Source organism: Leucopleurus acutus, assembly GCF_964270905.1.
Source record: "Leucopleurus acutus genome assembly, chromosome: 19".
Lineage (NCBI taxonomy): Eukaryota > Metazoa > Chordata > Mammalia > Artiodactyla > Delphinidae > Leucopleurus > Leucopleurus acutus.
In genome coordinates, this window is record NC_139161.1 from 6,592,552 (window position 1) to 6,613,754 (window position 21,203).

Consider the following 21,203-nt stretch of genomic DNA (forward strand, 5'->3'; position numbering starts at 1 on the left):
CAGCTCACAGCCTCCTCTTGGTATCAGCAATGACATGTCCACACTGTCCATGAAAGTCACCACGGTTCCTGCGTCATCTTACAACATCTGTAAGCTGAGAGGCGAGGAAATGAGTTATTTCTGTAGCTGAGTGTTGGGAAGGAAAACCTTTGATGTGCCCACTTTTCTCGTGCTTCCAGCTGTTCAGTAATTTCACATATCAGCATATGCTCACAGGAAATGGGGCGGCGAGACCTAAAGGTCTCAGCGGGTTCTGCTTTTTTAAAATTTTTTCCTCCATCTCCTATGTGTTTGGTTTTCTCTGAGGCATGTGTTCAAGGGCCGACTCTGGGCACTGGCCGTAAACAGCTGCTCGTATTCTCTTATCCTGCCGGTGAAAAGAGAGGCAGGGGGAAGGTGGGTGGCGCTGAGGGTGAGGTGGCATTAACCAGGATTAGTGGTCTCGGTTTGAGCCGAGAACACGCCTTTTGCCTGAGGTTTCCTTAACTCTGCCACCCTGCAAGAATGGTTCTTGATCCCCTGTGAGACCAGGAGAAGGGTGTGAGGTGCACCACCCACGGAGCCCAGAGAGGCTGCAGAATGGACTTTACCGCACGTGCTGCTCAGCACGATGTGGGCGGCACCTGCTCTGCCTGCCTTGGGAGACCATGACCCTGAGCGGTGCGTCAGCCCATAACCCGGGCATTCCCAGCACCAAGCCTCTCCCTACCTCTGCGGTGCCCTGTTGGGAGTTCTCGCCCCTCCTGGGTGTCAGGGGTGTTTGCCTTAGCCCGCATTCTTCTGCATAAACTGTGTGTGTGTAATGGGCAGACGAGCCTCGCAGGGGACTCGGATGACAAACTCTCTCAAGGATAGTGCCGGACGTTTAGGCCCATGCATCCCCCCCATAAGTGATCTCAGAACAGGCGTGTCTGTTTCCCCATTTATGGGGACCACGAGTGGCTCGGGACTGAAGGGGTCGTGGGATCAAAATAGAGGAAGAAGGGGGTCACTGCCTACATAAGGATAACTGCTGAGGCTGCCTTCCGCCGGCCGGTCTCGCGGAAGATCGATGCGGGTGCTTTCGAAGGAAAGAGGGCTTGTCTCCCAGCCTGAAACCCTAGTTGTTGCTTCCACATCTCTGCCACCTTCTGTTTCCTTTGACAGCTGTCGTTGGGGAAGCCGTTGAAAGGTGCCCGTGACCCCTGCCTCATGCACACCTGTGGGTGAGGCCGTGGGAACACTGCACTGAACCCCCTCGAGCACAGGGGAGCGGGTCAGCCACCCCAAGGGACAGGGACTGTGTCTTCTGCAGTTCAGCCACAGGGGAAGAGTCCAGAACAGGAGGAAATTCGGTTTGCATAGCCTTCTTTATTGAGACCACAGCAGGGTTCTATTTCACCACTTTTGGTCATGCCTCCCTGCAGGCTGTCCCCACAGAACTGTCCCCTAACAAACAGAAGAGCAGTTCACTCCCCCGTTTCCTTCTGCGTCACAACTGCCTTCCACCCGGCCTGTGGCTCAGCTCAGGTCTGCTTCCTGCGTCGTGCTCTTCTCCTTGGTATTGGTCCCTACTGATCCCCGTTACTGGAAGTAAGGAGGGTTTAACTCCGGCCAGGAAGGTGGAGAAGCCGTAGGTTTCCCTATGGGATTCCCTGCAGCACCACCAGGCCCGGAGTGCTTGCCTCAGAACTAAAACATAGCAACAACCCAAGACAGATGTGATGACTCATTTCTGCTCCTAACTGCCAGTAGTTGATCCCTAATTAACTTCCTTGTCACGTTCGTAGAGGGTCTTTTTCACTGAGGTTTATTGGAAGTTTCCATTGGGAGTGTGTTTACTTCACTGCATCTTTATCAGCGGTGGTTCTCAGCTGGTGGCAGTCTCGCCTCCCAGGGGACATTTGGCAATGTCTGGAGATGTTGTGACCATCACAACACAAGGGCAAGGTGGGGGGTACTGGAATCTAGTGGGTACAGGCCAGGGACGCTGCTAAACGTCCTACAGTCCACAGAACAGGCCCACAGCACGGAGTGAGCTGGCCCCAGGTGTCAGCAGCGCTCAGGCTGAGAAACACTGCTTGACAGTAGACCCTTGACCTTCACATCCCAAGACCTTCAGGCATCCCTGAATTCACAAATGCTTCTTGTACTAAATTTCCCCATAAAACTTTTTTTTTTTTTGGCCGCGCCCCGCGGCTTGCGGGAACTTAGTTCCCCGACCGGGGATCGAACCTATGCCCCCTGCAGTGAAAGCGCAGAGTCCTAACCACTGGACCGCCAGGGAAGTCCCATCCCCATAAAACTTTTGGCTGAGAACCATCACTTTCTTAGGCCTCTTTGCTTTCTCTTAACTTCTGTCACGAGCCCATCACCAGGGCTGTTTTCCATAAAGAAGTAAGGTTCTGCCCTTCAAAGTGTTATAGCTTCTAAAAGCAATACGCAGAGAACAGGGCTGCCGGGAGATCAGACGTTAGGTCATCGACCAGGGCCTGGCCTCTTAGTGTCCTGCTTACAACCCTGCCTGTGACGTCGAACTCCCTGTCCCGTGCGCCAGGGCCCGGGAGTCCGCTTGCAGCCACGCTGGCCTCAGAGTTCCTGGAAAATCCCTCCCCCTCTCCCACCTGCCAGTGTCTTCCCTGGCCCTTTGCCTGGGTGGCTCCTGCTCGGCCCTCAGGTCCCGGCTTGAACGTCACCACGAGGCCGTCCTCTGCTTGAAGTGCTGACCCACTGTTCTTTGTCACGGCGCCCCTTCTTTCCTTCAGAGCGCTTCTCCGAGGCGGTAATCATCGTTTGTCTTCTTGTCTGTGTCCTCCTGTCCGTCTTGCTCACTGTCATTCCCTGGGCTCTGAGCACAGGGCCAGGACCGTGGAAGGCTCTCGGTAGCTGTGCAGTAAGTGAGCAAACGAGCCCACGCCTGGACGTACTCGCCTCAGAGCGCCGGTGGTCGAAGTTAAACCCAACAAAAGGCAAAGTTAGTTTGCAGACGTTCCCATTTGTGAAAAGTCAATTCAGAAGGCCCGCTGTCACCCTCACATTTATTCTCATAACATCACCCTGGGCCCAGACTCCCGGCAGGGCAACCACATCATGGTTTTGTGATCCAGTCAGGAGCTAGAGGAAGACGATTCAGACTTGTCTTAATCCTTCTGGGATCTGCCTGGGGGATCAGAGCGAGACCGTGACGTTTAAAAGGGGCCGAAGACTGTCAGGTACACGGCAGAGAGGACCTGAGCCAGAGCCGTTGAGGACCCCCATCTTGAGGCCGTGTGCCAGGCGCCCCGAGAAATGCAGAGAGAAGTGAGTTGCAGGCTGTGACCGCAGCGAGCGTCAGATTTAATAGTGGGGAAAAGATAAACACATCAACATCAGAAACCCAAGCTAGGAAAAAAAAAAAAACCAAACTATGGCATAAGAAGTGTTTTTGCTCCAGGGCTTTGAGGGGGGGAGCAAGATGGGTTCGGGAGACTGGGAAGGGCTTTATGGTGGGACAAGCGTTTGAATGGGCCCCTCGTGGTGGGTGGGAGTTGAGGGGCTGGGTGCGAGGCACAAGGGCTTGGTGCCCTGTGTCAAGTGTACGTGGGCTCTGGGCAGAGCTGTTTCCTCTCTACAGGACGCCCTCCCGTTTGTCCAGCACTCACATGGCCAGTCGGCGCCTGCCCGGAATCCTGTCCCTCCCTGTCAAGGGCCCCAGAATGGTAGCTGTTGCTCCCTATCTCTGTTTCGTCTTGTTTTTTAGATCTGACTGAGGCTGGTCTGAGAATGGACCCTAATTTGTGTGTTTCTGATTAAGAATGCAGCACGTGGTTATCTTGAAAAAAATGTAAATACAGAAAAGTGCGTATTTCTCAGAAAGGGGAAGTGAAAACGGGCGATGGATAGGTATTTCTGGTGTTTGTCTTCTCATGACCAGAAACAAGTGGTAAAGCAAACTGTAAGTTAGCCAGTTTAGTGGAGTACAGGGAGACCCGTTAGGAACCTACTGTCATAGGCCAGGCCAGAAATGGTTCACTTGAATTGTAAATGGAATAGGAGTCAGAGGCACCCACAAAAGACTCTTCAGAAATAAAATCACTAGCCCTGGGATATGGAGGGGAAGCGGGGAGCTGAGGCCACGCTGGGGTGCCCAGGTGGAGGTGACCAGCAGGCAGTTGGATTTGAGGTCTGCAGAAAGCCTTGCACTAAGAGAAATACCGTCCGCCATGATGGTTAAAGCCTTGGGATTGAATGATGTTGCTGAGGAAAAGAAACGCAGAGAGAGAGAGAGAGAGACCGCTGACGTCAGAAGTCAGCACTGACGTCAGAGGTGCAAGAAAGATTAAGTCTAAGAAAGCCGTTGGATTTGGCAAATAGGAGGTCATTGGTGATTTTTAAGAATGCAGTTTCAAAAGAGTTCTGGGGGTGGAAACCACAAACTAGAGGAAGTCGGAAATGAAGGCGGAGGATATAGATTGCTCCTTCAAGGAGTTGGGCTGAGGGAAAGTGAGAGAGCACGTTCGCGGTCAGAGGGGGAGAGAGCTAGGAGGAGGAGAGGATTCCAGAGAGAGCGGAGCCCAGCTCAGGTGCAGGGCTGAGCCTGTCAGGGAAGAGGAAGCAGCCGTGCTCCCCCAGACATGGGGAGGGGGGCAGAGGGGAGGCCGACACTGACTTCTGAGCGCAGAAGGAGCGAGGCTTGGGGAGCGCATGTCAGACGGTCTCCGTCCCCTCCGTAGCGTTGGAGGTGCAGCCTTCACGTGGGAGAGATGGGAGCCGTGGGTCTGGGACTTGGAGACTGAGGTTTGGAGCCTTTACGTGCGTGGGAAATATTCGCAGGTCCACAGGGAGGAGTAAAGAGAATCTGTTGCTGCCGGACCGCAGCTGAAGAGACCATCTGTTGGGGGGACTCACAGTTGGAATTTTTTAAAAATTCCAGGAGCCTTCAGCGGCTTCTTATTAGGGAGTCGAGGAGGCGGGTGCCGGGTCGTCTCTGAGGCTGGGGGCCGGAGAGGTTAGAACGGGGAAGGTGTGGGGAGCTCGGGGCAGTGTGGGCTTTGAGCAACCAGCCGATTGTCAGTGAGGCCACCGTGGAGGTGGTGGCCTGGGTAGGGAGGGTTTGAGGGGACTGGACATCATGATGAGGACAAGGGCGGGTCAGTGGGAGTGCACAGGGTTGTAGGCGGCAGGGGCTTCAGGTCAGCGAAAGGGATTTCATGATCGAGGAGGGCCCGAGAAGGGAATAATTGTAATTAGCTGAGCTAGAGTCAAGTTGGTGTGAGTTAAGTTTAAAACCTGAAGTCAGTGACCCAGCAATTCCGCTGGGAGGTTGGTTGCCAGGGGAGAGGGGGAGGGGCTGCCGCTGAGTAGGGGGTTTCTCCATGGGGTAATGAAATGGAATTAGATGGTGATGCTGGTTGCAGAACTTGTGGAAATACTGCAAGGCTGTGTACTTGAAAAGGGGGAATTTTATGGCACGTGAATGATCCTTTTTTCTTTTAACCCCTGAAGTTAGTACGGGGCAGAGGACAGGAAAAGGGAAGCAGCATGTACGGCGACATCCCGAAGGGCATTGGCAAGAACGGGCGGAGAGGAGGATCAGGCCACGTGCTCAGTGGCCTTGGAAAAGTGGGAGTTTTTTGGGGGGGTCAGCGCTATCGGTTGATCCATGTGCCGGGTACCCCAGACGTGACGGCCCGTCTTCAGGAAACCTGCAGTCCGGTTGAGCCCAGAGCTATCATCTGAGACACGGCTCTGAATAATACGCACTGATGAGGGGATGGGGCTGATGACAGCCAAAGTGGAGAATCAAACCCAATGCCAGAGACATTTTGAAAAGACTGATGGAAGCCGGGCCTTCAGTCTTCCAGGTGTTCACATTTGGCTCCCAGCGGCCAGCTGCAGATCCCGCCTCCCTGGAACCTGGGTGGAACCCTCCCTGCTTACCTGATCGCCTGCCTAAGGCCTGGCCTCCCGGCCTCCACGGTTTTGCCGTTGCCCAGGGTCACCCTTGGGAGCCGTTCGGGGGTGAGGTTCGTTAATTTCTGGGCTCGAATGTCACCTCTCTCGCTTCCAGGTCGGACTGGTGTATATGTTTAACCTCATCGTGGGCACCGGCGCGCTCACCATGCCCAAGGCCTTTGCCGCGGCCGGGTGGCTTGTCAGCCTGGTTCTGTTGGTGTTCCTGGGCTTCATGAGGTAAGAGGCCACCCCCGGGGAGCTGGGGGCAGAGCTGGGAGAGTCTGCCCAGGAAGCCCGAGCTCTCTCCGTCAGTGTGGGGGAAGAATTCTGTGGTGAGGGAATCCTAACAGGTGCCCGGAGCCAGGAAAGGAGGCCCAGAGGTCTCAGGGGCTCGCTCTGATGGAGCGGTTGTCCACCCCCAGTCACTGCGAAGTGAAGACCTCCAGTTAGGCCGTGGGGTGTCTCGCCGTGGGGCTCGTGTGTTTCTTACCCAGCTGCTTTGCCTCCGCTGTTGTCCCCTTTCTCAATGGACAATTAGACGGACAATTAGTAGTGAAGATAACAAGTGTAGAGTACAGTTAGGTGATGAGTGATAAGGGGAAACGTACAGCGAGGTGAGGGGCTCAGGAGCCTGGGGTGGCCGCGGTTTGAAGTAGGTGGTCCCTGGCCATGGAGGGCAGCAGACTGGAAGGACGAAGGAGGGGGCACTAGTGGAGGAATGAAACAGTTTAGTAGCTGAAGTGAGTCAAGACCTAGAGGAGGCTGCACAGGATGGGGAAACACCCGTGTTTTTCAGTTTCTTCCCACGTTTTCTTCTGGGGGGGTTTGTGGCCAGCCTCGAGGGACTGTTGGCTCGTTACGTACTGCGAGCCCTGGTGACCGACAGCCCCAGAAGTCCTTGTCCTTCGGTGACCCTGCAGTCCCCTTCAGCGCAGGCAGCCACCTGAACGGGAAGTGATTACTGGGGGCCCCCAGCTAGGGGCCGCCACGCCCCAACCTCGCTCAACCCATCTGCGTTCAGACATGGCTTTGTGCAGCCTGGAGAAGCCTCTTTACGCCTTAAGATTGATTTTAGTTTTACTTCCCAAAAGAAGGGAAAATCTAAAGCCCTTGAAACGGTCACTTAGGCAAGGTAGTGAGAAACCTTTCTAGGAGGTGCTGCAATGGCCGGAGTGGGAGTTTCAGAGACGGCTTCCCCACCCGTACCGAGATGGAGTGGGTGTGGGTTAACCTCTGTGTCGTTCCCCCCACCCCCAGCCACCTGACTCCTGGGCCAGGCAGCCAGCCTGCAGCAGGTGACAGCGCCCGAGGCAGGGGCTTGGGGTCGAGTCTGGCGGCCGAGCCTGCCAGGTGGCTTCAAGAAACAGATACATGGAAACAGATGCATGTTCCACCCCGGGTCGTTTCAGCAGGGACGGAGTCGTTCCTCAGGCTTTATCAGCAGGAAAGCGGCCCTCCCCTGTACTACTGGCTGCTAGGGAGAGCCCTCCCGCTCTCTTCCGTGTCTCTCCCATTTCCTTAAGTAAAGATGATTTTTCACTCTAGTCTGACTTCTCAGCAAACGTCTGGTGCCACCTCCCAATTTCCCTTTTCGGACCAGATTATTAGGAAATTAAAATGTGAACGTATTTTAATTTATTAATACGTTTTAATTTATTAAATATATTAATTTATTGGTATATTTTAACTTAGTAATACATTGTTTATTGGGACTTCCCTGGCGGCGCAGTGGTTAAGACTCCGCACTCACAGTGCAGGGGACCCGGGTTTGATCCCTGGTCAGGGGACTAGATCCCACATGCATGCCGCAACTAAGAGTTCGCCTGCCACAACTAAGGAGCCCATGAGCTGCAACTAAGGAGCCCACCTGCTGCAACGAAGACCCAGTGCAACCAAATTAATTAATTAATATTTTAAAAAATACATTATGCATTAATATATTGTAGTTTATTTTAATAACTAATATTGAAGTAACAGTTACTTTAATACTAAACAGATTATTAGGAAAGTAAAGGTACCCCCCAAAAAAAGAAGGAGGGGATGATTCCAGAGCCAAGTGTCCTTTTCAATTATTATTATTATTTTTTAAATTAATTTATTTTATTTTTGGCTGCATTGGGTCTTCGCTGCTGCGCGCGGGCTTTCTCTAGTTGCAGCAAGTGGGGGCTACTCTTCGTTGCGGTGCGCGGGCTTCTCATAGCGGTGGCTTCTCTTTTTGTGGAGCATGGACTCTAGGTGCACAGGCTTCAGTAGTTGTGGCACATGGGCTCAGTAGTTGTGGCTCACGGGTTTAGCTGCTTCGCGGCATGTGGGATCTTCCCAGACCAGGGCTCGAACCCGTGTCCCCTTCATTGGCAGGCGGATTCTTAACCACTGCGCCACCAGGGAAGTCCCCCTTTTCAATTATATCCACACCTGTGCTCCGTCCATTAGTGTGTGTAGCTGGGAGTTGACCGCTTGGCTAGCGAGGAGAGGTGAGAGCTGCCTGCTGCCCCTCCCAGAAGCTCTGGGAGGGCCCCCTTGTGGACCAGTCTCCTCTTCCCAGCTTAGAGCATTACCTGGTGTCTGTCCTCCCATCTCTCCCACCTCTGCCCCCCGACAGGCGCCTTCTGGGGAGCAGTACCACCTTGCCTCCCGGGCAAGGGAGCACCTCTCCCCCAGGCTCATTCTCCCTCCTTCCCACCAGCTTACTTCACACCCTTCTCTCCAGTGCACTGGAAATACATTCTAAGTATAGACAGACGTCAGGAAGAGCACAAGAGGCACCGCGTATTCACACGTGCTTTTTTATCAGGTCAGACCCATCTCAGAAGTTGCCGTCCCTTCCTCAGGAGAGAGAATGCTTTGGGCTTACTGGTCGGGTCAGGTCTTAAAATGGCTTTTCCTTTTATTTGTACCTTCTCCAAACTCCTCCCTGCCTTTCGCAGTTAATGCGTGGCCTTCCCTTGCAGTTTTGTGACAACTACCTTTGTGGTGGAGGCCATGGCGGCAGCCAACGCTCAGCTCCGCTGGAAGAGGATGGAAACCCATCAGGTGTGTGTGCTGCTCCTGGCCCCAGGCAGTGCCCCCAGGCAGTCGTGTGCAAAGAGGTGGCCCTCAGCAGCCAGTCCTCTCCCTCCCGACGCCTGGAGGGCTCCTGACCACAGCGCGGCTCCAGGACCCCAGCCCAGAGCTGAAGTTCACGGCCATGTCAACTTACGGAACAAACGCAGTCTCTGCTCTTTTAACATCCCCTTGTTGGTCCCTCCTACCCCGGCCTTGAGCTGGCTCAGTCATTCTGAACCTTTGTACCCAGGAACTGTGCCGCAGCTTCTCCCTCCCCGTGTGTCTGACCCTCTAATGTGACAGCAGGGAAGTGTTGAAAGCTTCCTAATCAGGTACCTTCTAGAAGGAAATCACAAAGGAAGCAGGCTGTCCATTGGCCGCCCCGGGGGTTGCTGTAGAGCTGTGTGCCCTCTGTTTCCTTGTTTGTTCTCATCCCCCCCTCCCCAGGAGGAGGAAGACGATGGCTCCTCCACGGCCTCCGACAGTGATGTTCTCACCCAGGACAACGACGCGCGGGCAGAGAAGCGGCCCATCCTGTCTGTGCGTAAGTCCTGGGGTTCTGGGCTGGCCCGTGCTTCCCTCTGGTTCGCGGGCTTTCCCTTACTCGTGGAGAGGGCCCCGGGGACTCCCTACAGAGACGCTCTGGCATTTACCGCCTGAGGGTTGAGCCGAAGACGGCACCATGGGACAGTAGAGCAGAGCACCGGCCCTGCTGTCTCCGCTGCTAACTGGCGCGTGCCGCTTGGGGAGGTCCCTCCACCTCGGCCCCTGGAAGCTCAAGTAAATGTCAGTTCTCTGACTCTGTCCTTCCTCCTATCCCAACACACACACACACACACACGTGCACACGCGCCCACACGCACACGTGCGCGCACACACGCTCGCACGCTCACACACTCAGTCTCACACACTCTCACTAACACACACATACTCCCACATGTGCACAGTGCCCTCACGCACACACTCACACATGCACACACACACGCACGCCCACACACCCTCACAGACACACACGCACACACACGCTCACACATGCACACACGCTCACACACACACACTCAGCCACACACCCACACACGCACCCACTCCAGTTGCGCCAGGGCGAAGCATCCCATTCTTCCCTCTCACCCCACAGTGAGCACCCCTGGGATCCCTTTCTATAGACGATTTATTTATTTACTTATTTATGTATTTATTTACTTATTTAATTTAGTCTATTTATTTATGGCCGTGCCACATGGCATGCAGGATCTTAGTTCCCCAACCAGGGATCAAACCCACACGCCCTGCAGTGCAGGTGTGGAGTCCGAACCACTGGACCGCCAGGGAAGTCCCTCTAGATATTTCAAAATGTTTCAAGCAGGAAGCATTAGGAAAACTTTTCTCAGGAGTTTGAACCCATTGGGATGTCATTATTCTGGAGAATTCAGTGAACTCAGCACCCCTTCTAAGAGCTTTTCCTTGTGAGAGAAAAAAACAAAAAACAAAAAACTCCCTCTTTCTTCTTGGTTCCACAGAGAGGCATGGATCTCCGAACCTTTTTGAGATCACAGACCGGGTGGAGATGGGGCAGATGGCCTCCATGTTCTTCAATAAAGGTGGGAGTGCTTTCTCCAGGTGGGGCACGGGCAGGGGCAGAGCTGGTGCCTTCTTGGGGGCCGGGGCAGCCGGAGCGGGGGTTCCGCCTCAACTAGGGACGGGGCAGGCGAGGTGGGGGAGCAGATCCTCAACCCGGAGACGGCCTTGCTGAGAGGCGTGAACCACTTCATGGTTTTTCCTGGATTCCTCCCCGCTCGTCAGCACGTCAGGAATAAAGAAGCAGCTGCTTAGCGACTACAGCTCACACAGGTTGAGAGTCCCAGGCAGCTTTCCAAGGAAGGAAGCCAGTGGAGGCGGCTGGTGGTTCTGTGCCTCCTGCTCGATTACTTCTGACTTGTCTTCTCTTTTCTTCTGGACTGTTCTGTGTAGGACAGGACAGAGCAACCACCTTGTGACAGGGTGTGTGTGTGTGTGTGTGTGTATGTGTGTGTGTGTGTCTGTCTGTCTGTCTGTCTGTCTGTCTGTCTGTCTGCCTGCGTGTCTGTGTGTCTGCGTGTCTTCCTGGTGGCCAGGACACAGCAACCACCTTGTGACAGTAGGGGTGTATGTGTGTGTCTGTGTGTGTGTCTGTGTGTCTTCCTGGTGGCCAGCAGAGGGCGCTAGGAGCCCACACTCAGGACTGCTATCTGGACTCTGTGCATCTAATCCTGACAGTAGGGGTGTGTGTGTGTGTGTGTGTGTGTGTGTGTCTGTCTGTCTGTCTGTGTGTGTCTGTTTGTGTCTGTGTGTCTGTGTCTCTTCCTGGTGGCCAGCAGAGGGTGCTAGGAGCCCACGCTCAGGACTGCTGTCTGGACTCTGCGCATCTAATCGTGACCTCTCCGTGTGCTCCACCTGCGGCTTGGTGGGATCGAAGGATAGCACCCAGCTCGGGTGCTGCCTTGTTGGTTCCGGCAACAATAGCTTAGACCTCCGTTCCAAATCTTGTTCTTTTGGAAGATGAGCTATTTAGGGTTTAGTTTTTTAAAATGTTCGATCCTTCACAGAAAGTCAGACACATCTCAAAAAATCCTTGACCTTGCAGTTACCTTGGGAGATTTTGTGCCCCTTCATCAAAGCCCCTGTTTGCAGAGGGGAGCGTCTCCCTTGGTTCTTTCCTGTCTTGAATGTGGCCGCACTAAGAGCCGAGGGGGATTGTGGAAACTAGAATCTAGAATCTTCTCAATGGCTTCTTAGGACATCCGGCGGTCCGTTTATCACCATGGTGTGATGTGACAGAAGATCCTGATTGAGGTTGCCTCGGGGTCTGCCTCCCTCCGTCCTCCCCACCAGACCGGCCTCACTGAGGGTTCTCAGAATTTATCGAAACCAGATTGGGGGCTTCGCTCGTGGCACAGTGGTTAAGAATCTGCCTGCCAATGCAGGGGACACGGGTTTGAGCCCTGGTCTGGGAAGATCCCACAGGCCGCGGAGCAACTAAGCCCGTGAGCCACAACTACTGAGCCTGTGCTCTAGAGCCCACGAGCCACAACTACTGAGCCCATGTGCCACAACCACTGAAGCCCGTGTGCCTAGGGCCCGTGCTCCGCAACAAGAGAAGCCACCACAGTGAGAGGCCCACGCACCACAATGAAGAGTAGCCCCCACTTGCCGCAATTAGAGAAGGCCCGCACGCAGCAACAAAAACCCAACACAGCCAAAAATAAATAAGTAAAAATAAATATACTTATTAAAAAAAACCAGATTGGTTGTGTCTGGCGCACTTCTGTGCTTTTCCTTTGTTCCGTTTCTATCTCTCCCCGTCTCGTTAGACTCAGATCAGAGAAGCAAACATTCCCTTCTGGCTGCTGCACAGCCTCCTCCCAAATGCAAGCTTCTGAAATAAAATGCACGTTGGAGGGGGGACACATACCTCTTAAACGTCCTTCCTAATTTTCATGTTTCACAGTCCGCCCTGATTTCTTTAAGAATTCTAGGAACTTGTGGTTTTGTTTTGTATTTTAATTTATTTATTTATTTTTGGCTGTGTTGGGTTTTCATTGCTACGTGCAGGCTTTGTCTGGCTGTGGCGAGCGGGGGCTACTCTTAGTTGCAGTGTGCGGGCTTCTCATTGCAGTGGCTTCTCTTGTTGTGGAGCACGGGCTCTAGGCGCGCGGGCTCAGTAGTGTGGCTCGCGGGCTCTAGAGCACAGGCTCAGTAGTCGTGGCGCATGGGCTTAGTTGCTCTGTGGCACATGGGGTCTTCCCGGACCAGGGCTTGAACCCGTGTCCCCTGCATTGGCAGGCGGATTCTTAACCCCTGTGCCACCAGGGAAGCCCTGGTTTTGTTTTGTCTTTGTGTGTGTGTGTGTATGTGTGTGTGTGTGTGTGCCCCCCAGACTAGACTCCTAGTTTACCCAAATCTGATAGAAGATAAACACGTTCGTACGAGAGCAGCTCAGACTTAAAGGATGCTCTCTTCCCACCTGCTCCTGGGTTTCTCAAGCTCACCCCTAGAGCTGTGTGACTGGGTCCTTCTTCATTGCAGGGCCTGCCCTGTGTGTTGTAGGATGTTGAGTAGCATCCCTGGCTTCTACCCACTAGTCGTCGGTAGCACCACCCAGTTGTGACCATCAAAAAGGTCCTCAGACTTTGCCAAATGTCCCCAGTAGGGGGTGGGGGACAAAATCACCCCCAGTTGAAACCACTGCTCGGCTCTATCCTAATTCATAGACCGTCACCTTCACCTTTGGGAGGGCTGCCACACTCCACACAAGTCTCCCTTGGGGTCCAGACTCAGTCCTTGTCATGAGAAATGCCAGTCCTGGTCATTACCGTCCTCAAGGAAGTTCATTGATCCTCCCACTTTGTGTCTCGTAATGAAATGTATTGATCAGGGAGGGCCAGTGACAGTTTTATAAACAGCGGACATGAGTCCATGGCAGGTGGAGAAAAGGATGGGAGTGGGGAGGGGCAGTGCCTCCCTGCAGGAGCGACGGCTCAGAGCGAAAAGATGAGCGGGGGCTGGGCTCGGAGCCTGGGGGTGAGTGGCAGCTACGCCAGGGGCCACTGAGCTTGGACATCCAGGGTTCTTTCAAGAACTATATCTTCCGAGTCTTTTCCGCCTGGGCTCCTAGGAGCAGAGCCGACCTCAAAGAGCCCAGGAGGAACATGGCCCTGGCTTTCCCCCGGGACCTAGAGGCTCATCTGAGCCACCTGGATTAGAAGGGAACTGTCACTTCATTTTTCTTTCTGTTCTCGGAGACTCCAGCAGCTTAAGATCAATGAAACCAAAACCAAGCAATCAGTCTGAATGGGAGTTTGAGACTGGCCGTCTGGGGCCACGACCCTGAGGTTGTAGGGCCCAGAGGCTTTTTTCAGCACTTTTACCCCAGATCTTTGTAGCTGGAATCACGTATGGAATTTAGCACTGGCTGAATTCTTCTCACTGCACAGGATGAGAGACGGTCAGGGACTTGCCAGGGTCAGAAGAGGCCGATGGAATGAAGACCAGAGCCCGAGTTCCCGCCTGCCAGTCCAGGCCCCTCCTGCAGGGAGAGGGGACCAAGGTTTGCCTCTGCAGAGGGAGCTTCCTCGTCCCATGCCTTCCAAAGTCAGCATCCTCTCCTGCAGACGCTTCCTGTAAGGAGGGAAGTGCGCCGTCCCACTCCTGCCACTGTCTCCCTCCCCAGCGCCCCAGGCCACCCTTCTTCCTCTAGGGTGCTTGGTGACGGGCCACATTCAGAATGAGGCACTTGGTCTTTGGAAATCAAGAGCTTTTCACCCTCCTGATTTCAGCTTCCGGAGCTGGGCCACTTCCTCTTCTCTTCTTTTCAATCTCTCAGTCTTTCATCTTAGAGCCCTGTGTGCTGCTGCGAAGGAGGCCCTGGTCCAGGCAAGCCCGGGGGTTCAGGCCCTGACTCAGGCCATCCCTCCTTCTCCCCTCCGGGCAGCTTGTCCCGAGCGCGAAGACGCCTCCAGGTCCTCCCTGGCCAGTCCACGCCGCACACTCACCCTGGGTGCAGAACCTCTCTGATCCTGTCCCGCTCACCACCGGGCGACAGTCTCGAGCAGATGTGTCTCCCGCCAGCATCTCAGTGTCGGTAGCCAGAATGAGAAACAGGACTTGGGGGTTGTTTTCCCACTCTGCTTGGAGAACGAAAGCCGTGGATGAGGTAGAGCTGTAGTCATCAAAAAAGCAGGCCGGCTTCTCCCTGTGGCTCCCTGACCGATGGTTTTGTTGCTTTCAGTGGGGGTCAATCTGTTCTATTTCTGCATCATCATCTACCTGTACGGGGACCTGGCCATCTATGCTGCCGCCGTGCCCTTCTCTCTCATGCAGGTGACCTGGTGAGTGTCCCCCCTGCCCCCCACACCAGCTTCAGCCAGAGGGGCTTCCTTGGGCAGTCGGGGCAGTGTTTTCTCAGGGTAGAAGCCCAACACCAAGTGAGTCCATCATGTCTGAGGCCCTTTTCTGCACGCATCACAGCCAGCTGTGCGTCCTGGCCTTCGGAGACACACAGCTCACCGCTGACCCCATCCCTGCCCCGCTGGGAAGGTGACCGGGATTCCCACCAGTCGCCGGGAAACAGTGCAGCAGGAATAAGGAATAAGGTGCCTGCCCCCAGAGACAGAAAAACGTGGCTTGTGGAGAGTCGGAGCATGGAACCTGAAGCTGCAGCTGGGCGGGGGGTGGGGGGCGTGGCAGTTGCCCCTGATCAGTAAGGGCAGGTTCTCTCTGCTCCCGGCCAGGCAGGGAGGCCCACACTGAGCCATTGTTCTCTCTATCAGCAGCGCTGTGGGCAACGACTCCTGCGGAGTGGAGGCCGAGGCCAAGTACAACGACACGGACCCGTGCTGGGGGCCCCTGCACCGCGTGGACGCCTACCGCATCTACCTGGTGAGTGGTCGACCAGCTGGCCCGGGGGGCCAGGGGCCTGGGAGCCGCCCGCCTGCACTCTCGGCTAGAACCTTCCCCAGAGAGGAGAGTCTACACAGCCCCACAGCCTGGCTAATGACTGGGGCTTTGGTCCCGGGCAGAAAGTGGATCACGTGGCTACAGTGCCAGCCCCAGCGCGTCCCGGCCAGCGGGCTTCCATCGTATGTGGTTTGGAGTTGGCATTGGCGTTGGCGCCAGCTCCAGGGCCGTAAACTCTTCTAAACTCATCTAGGGGTTTGAAGGGCATGCTTATCAAAGCCCTGTAAGAGGGCCAGGGCTGGCTTTCCGGAAACTTTCCCTGTTTTGACCTTGCTCCCGGCCAGCCCAGGAGCACGTGAGTGGATGCCGGGGTTGCTGGCTAGGCAGGCGGGACTGAGCCATCTCACGGGTGACCCCAGGTACAGACAGCTCTCCAGATCAGGAGGGATCAGCCCAGCTCGCTCCCAGTCTCCCCTGCTCCTCGCAGACAAGGGAAGAAGATGAATGTCCAGGCTCCGTCTTGAGTGCTTTGTGCCGGGGGCGGGCCGGGTGTGGGCGGAGGGGGGAATTGGAGCTGAATAACGCGTCCCACGGGTCTCGGGGAATAAGACGCAAAACCAGAGGCAGGTGTTTGTCTGCCTGCTTTGCAGACACGACTCAGAAATGGTTCCCTTTCGCCCGTGCGGTGTCCGTTAATACTCTCTGCTTCCTCCTGGCCCTCCTCAGCCCTGACACAGATTCAGGTACATTAGGCGACACACAGCTTGACACGCGGCCACTTAGCTGCTGTGAAGTGGGACGCGGGACACGGGAGAGCCGGCCTCACAGGGAGGCTCAGGGTGTCGGCCTCTTGACTTAATTATCCCTATCCTGGCAGAGCTTCCCGCGGCCGCCACCTGTGTTATGCGGCTCTGAATTTGTTAACCCCAAGGACAGCGGAATGATGGTTTCACCTTCCCAGTCCTATCCTATCGACCTACCCCAGGAGTCCTGTGGCCCCAGCCCCGGGAGAGGTTTGTTTTCCTCTGTGCGTTCCTGGAGCAGTCGGTGGTCAGCTACGGCTAGGAGGGTGTCTTCTAGGAGGACTGTATCTCAGCCGAGGTCCGATGGGACTTCGGTGGCAGGTTAATTTCCCGGCCCCTTCCCCCCTTCCCCAGCCTTGGGGGCAGGCAGAGAACTCAGCAGGGCCACCAGGAGAACCCGGGAGAGCGGAGGCCTGTGAGCCTCTCAGCTTTCAACAAACCGTGATTGATACAATTAGCAGAAGTGTTGGTAATTGTAAGGACCCATCTGGATCTCTAACTGGCACAGTCAAGCAGAAGGAGGAGGTTGAAGAAAGGGTCCCAGGGGCTCAGCACAGACCCGGGAGCAGGTCCAGGATGGAGGGTCAGCGGCAGAGCCCCTCAGGCAGGTCTGTACCGGGGGCGCTGCTGGAGGCTGTGCAGGGTCTGCCTGGCTCGTTCCCCCGCGCGTCGGCAGAACAGACACGGAGTGCTGGGAATATTGCTGCCGCCATCGGCCCGATGAATTATTTAGCAGCATCGTTACTGCCTTATTAAACTGTTCTTCCTCTCATTCCTATAAACCTTCCACATGATGGAAGCCTCCCTGCCCGAGTTTCAATAACTGTCTGACCGGATAGAAGGAGCCCTTCAGGAAAGCAGACAGGCATTAATTACAGCCTTTGTCTCCCAGATGCTGCACTTATAGCTCATAAAGCTAATTGCCACCGGGCCCACAGAAGCCGCACGAAATAGGAGGGGGTGGGGCTGAGCAGAAACAGAGCCCTCTGGGTGGTTGACACCCTCCCACTGCCGGGGACTTCGGTTGGCTCAGAAGGTTTTCGGTTCAGACGTGCTCTTCTGCCTGGTTTGGAGAAATTCAGGGCAGGTGGACCTTCGCGTTGTCTCAGAAGTTACTTTACAACTTTGCATGTGGCTCCCGGGGTCCGCGGCTTCCACAGAGCTGTGCCTCCTGACCCTAAATACGGGGGGGGGGGGCTCTGTCCCTCTGCAGGCCACCCCCTCTTAGTGAGTCGGAAGCGGCCTAGCGACTGAAGGAGGGGGTTGGCAGACGTGGGTTTCCTTCCTCCGTCCTGGGCGCTCTGTGACAGGTGCTAACAGCATCTTCCCCTCCCAAGTCCGGCCCGCGGGGCTCATCCCTGCATCCTTGTTCCACCAAGTGGCCCCTTCAGATCATGGGAGAAGAGGGGCATCCTTTCCCCTCGCCCCCCAGTCATTCGTGTTTGGAAGATTGTCCATCGCACCTAGAGAATCCCGTCGCGCCTCTTTCTACCAGCTGTTTTGTTGCTGCAGCGTTGGCCACGGAGGCGGGCGGGTTTTAAGCTCCCTTCCCACCCCAGGCACCGCCTCTTCTCTGTCTCAGGTACACGATACACCTGTCCGGCCTGCATGTTCAGAAGGACCTCTAATAGCCACTTCTTTTCTATTCCAGGACAGTATTTTTCTGGCTTTAACTTTACGGCTTAATTTTTAGAAAGTCCTCTGGAAGCAGCCTCTTCCGTGTCTTCCCGGGAGTGCTGCTGAGATGCACACACAGAATGAGAATATTTGAGATATTAACTATCTCCAGAGGCCAGCCTGTGTAGCATCATGATTACTTGTCAGAAGGGAGCTTTCTCTACCACCAGCTACCGGTCGCCTCCCGAAGCCCTTGACCTTAATGAGTGGAAAATTCCTCCTCCCCTCCCGTAGCTTGTGACCTCTGTCCACATCCTGTGATTCCCATGCAGCTGATATGAGTCAGTTTCTCCCTCTCCCTCCTTGAGGTAGCCGCAGAGCAGGGCGCCGTGAGGTGGGGATGGTCCCGTGAGTCACACGTGCCCCCAGGGCGTCCCAGCAAGACGCCACAGCTGGAGCCAGCAGGGACCTGGGCCCCCGTCATGAGGGCCCGTGAGAATTAGCATCAGGATCTGATCTTCCGGGCCCCACCGCCCACCCCTCATGCTCCTTTGAAGTATCAAATGGGACAGTGTTGATGCCCCAGCGCTTTCAGACCCGCAACCTTGCCTCCAGGCTGGGGAACGTCATGGGATCTCTCTGCAGAGCATCTCTGGCTTGAGTAGGAAACAAAGTCAGAATTTAGCATTTCATTTTCTATGTGCTGAGGAAGAGTCAGGAGCTGCTGGTGAATGGCAGGGTCATGTGGAAATGAGTTCCATCCAGGAATCGTACTGTCCTGAGTGTCTGGGAGGCAGGACGTGTGTCGCTGTCCCCTTGAGTCAAGGGCACTGCCCGGCGCTCTTGTTCTCCTTCCTCATTCCTGCAGGGCCGTCCGGCCTCATTTGCGCCCCAGGCCCCGTCAGTACCGTCTCCTGGAGAGTGTCAGAGGGAAGTCCTGGGGGGACAGCGGGACTCCCCGAGTGCTGAAGCCTCCTCACTGCCGGCAGGAGCGGCCTCCACAGCTTACAGGTGGACAGGTGCCGCTACGGCACCGGTGGCCCAGCAGGCCCCGGCTGGGCAGAGCCGGGCCTGCAGATGGCAGAGCGGAGCTCATCCTGGCTGGAGACCCAGCCGCAAACTGGCAGCGTGGGGCAGGGGGCCCCTCGTGGGCTGCTTTGAGACAGGACAAGGTCACCCTGGCTTGCCGTGCTGCCTTGAACGCAGGAGCTGTGAGGTCCACCTCCGGGGTCTGGGGCTGAGCTGGGAGAGAGGTGCAGCCTGGCAGGTGACCTGCCACCCACTGCCGTACAGAGGGGCCTCTCCCTGCAGACACCCCTTGAAGAAACAGAGTATGTGTTGGGGGCTGCAGGGGGGGTTCTGCCTGCTGAACTCTCTTCCTAAAGGAGCAGGTCAGTCTGATTCGGGCTCAGGTTAGCGGTGAAGGGTCCTGGTCTCTCCTCCTCTGGCAGGAGGCTGTTTTCTGAATCCGTCTTGTCTCAGTCTCACACGGCAATGCTTGCCTGTGCCACTGGCGACGTTTAAACACTCGTGCTTCCCTTTTTATTTTTATTTATTTATTTGGCTGCTCCGGGTCTTAGTTGCGGGATGCGGGCATGTGGGATCTAGTTCCCGGACCAGGGATCGAACCCGGGCCCCCTGCATTGGGAGCACAGAGTCCTAACCACTGGGCCGCCAGGGAGGTGCCACACGATCCCCTTTTTAAAACCCAACAGTCTCTTTCTAGAACGGTACCTTTCAGGGGGAGAAACATCCCTTGTGTTGGGGGGTGGAGAACGGAGTGACGTACCCGCGCGGAGGCGCCAGGCCGAGCACTGCCAGGTCCTTCCTGCTGTGTGGTTTGCGTCAGTGTAGCGAGTTACCCGTTACCTTCTCATTTCCAAACAGTAAGGTCTGTGGCCTCATCCCATTTCACAGCAGAGAAAACTGAGACTTGGAGACCGTGACTTCCCCAGGGTCTCTGAGCTGAGGCAGAGATGAGAGCCCAGAAACGAGGGGGCAGGTCACACGTGCTCATCAGCCCTGGGAGCCTGACGTTTGCAGAGGTTGGGGCGACGCTGCCCCAGGATGGCATCTGCTCAGTGACCTGTGTCTGCGCATCCTGCCCATCTGCCTGACTGACCTGCTGTCTTCCTGCCGCCCCTTACTCCTGGGTAGCGAGATGGGCTTCTTCCGTTCACTCGAGTAGCGCTGGAACTCAGAGCGTCTGCCCAAGGACGTCTCCCTTCCCTGCCACCGTCTCTCTCTCTGTTCTTTCAATAGCAACCATGGTACCCTGGAACTGTGGCATCTGCTAATAAGTGGGTCACCACTGCCGTTGCTTGAATGTTTATTCTTAGCGACGCTGGGGCAGGAGGTGGTCTAGACGCCTTCAGGATCAGTGAGGAGGGAAAGTTAGTGTGAAGCAACAAGGCTCAGCGGCAGCAGTGACTTCACGGGACCTGGGGACTCTCGGGGACACCTCCAGGGGCACCAGCCTGTGCCCCTAGAGCACAGCCCCAATAGGAGACAGTGTGAGCGCCGCCCCTCGATTTGCACAACGTGGGGAACCCGGAAGGAAGCAGAGACCATGGCGAGACAGGCAGGGTGGTCCTGGAGGGCAAGCGCAGTGCTCCCAGGATGGGCCATCTTCATGCAGGAGTCTGATGGGTTGGCTCCGTCCGCAGATGGAGAGCAGGGCCCTAAGTGCAGTAAACGGACCAGTGGCAGTTTCCCTTCTTTGGGGACATCGCCCTCCTGTCTGCCTCCTGTGGGTTGGGACCTAGCCCAGCACCAAAGCGGAACAAGCCAAGAGGAGGTTCCCAGCCACCTGGGCAAGAAGTGGGTTGCTTACAGGGTCTGGGACATCAAGGCGCCTCCCTCATAGGATGGGGACTGTTTGGGGACCTACCTGGGCTACCAGGGAAGCCCGTCTTCTTTCCCTTCCTTTCCTCCCTTCCTAACCCTGATATCAGCTCCTCGTTTGGTTCTGGAGGCTCCTGGAAGGTCAGTTTTGTTGTGCTTCACCCTTTCCTCGCCGCTCGCCGGTGGGAAGATGCCGGTCATGCTGGGCAACCCCTTGCAGGTGCGGCGAGCAGAGTAGCTCTCCCGACCCGGGCCGGTCCCACCCCGACTTGGTGGGGGGTCTGCGGTCGTCTGCCAGCTCATCTGGCCCCCCGGGAGGCCTTGTGTCTCAGGGTGCTAGCCCCCCAAGTGCCGAGCCTCTGCTTTCAGCCCACGGTCCTGGGTCTCAAGGAAGAAAGCATTTCTGCCCAACACCCTAAAACTGCATGTACCCAGTCTGCAGACAGGCAGGCGCTCCTGCTGAGCAAATTCTAACTTCAAACGGTGGCCGGCGCTCAGGTTGAAAGGACTGACTTTAAAGGATAGGCGTGTCTCTTCTTTCTCAAGGAT

At 55.7% G+C, this 21,203-nt stretch overlaps 1 protein-coding gene across 1 annotated transcript in view; it reads left to right on the forward strand.

Moving 5' to 3' along the window:
* TMEM104 (transmembrane protein 104) overlaps positions 1-21,203 on the forward strand; it is a gene marked incomplete at its 3' end in the record, with an annotated part of 55,854 nt that overhangs the window by 2,109 nt on the left and 32,542 nt on the right. Inside the window, exons 3-8 of the mRNA XM_082860695.1 lie at positions 6,029-6,150; positions 8,865-8,946; positions 9,406-9,502; positions 10,476-10,556; positions 14,723-14,822; positions 15,264-15,372. Of these exons, the coding sequence (XP_082716821.1) occupies positions 6,029-6,150; positions 8,865-8,946; positions 9,406-9,502; positions 10,476-10,556; positions 14,723-14,822; positions 15,264-15,372 (591 nt within the window). The remainder of the gene's footprint in view (positions 1-6,028; positions 6,151-8,864; positions 8,947-9,405; positions 9,503-10,475; positions 10,557-14,722; positions 14,823-15,263; positions 15,373-21,203) is intronic.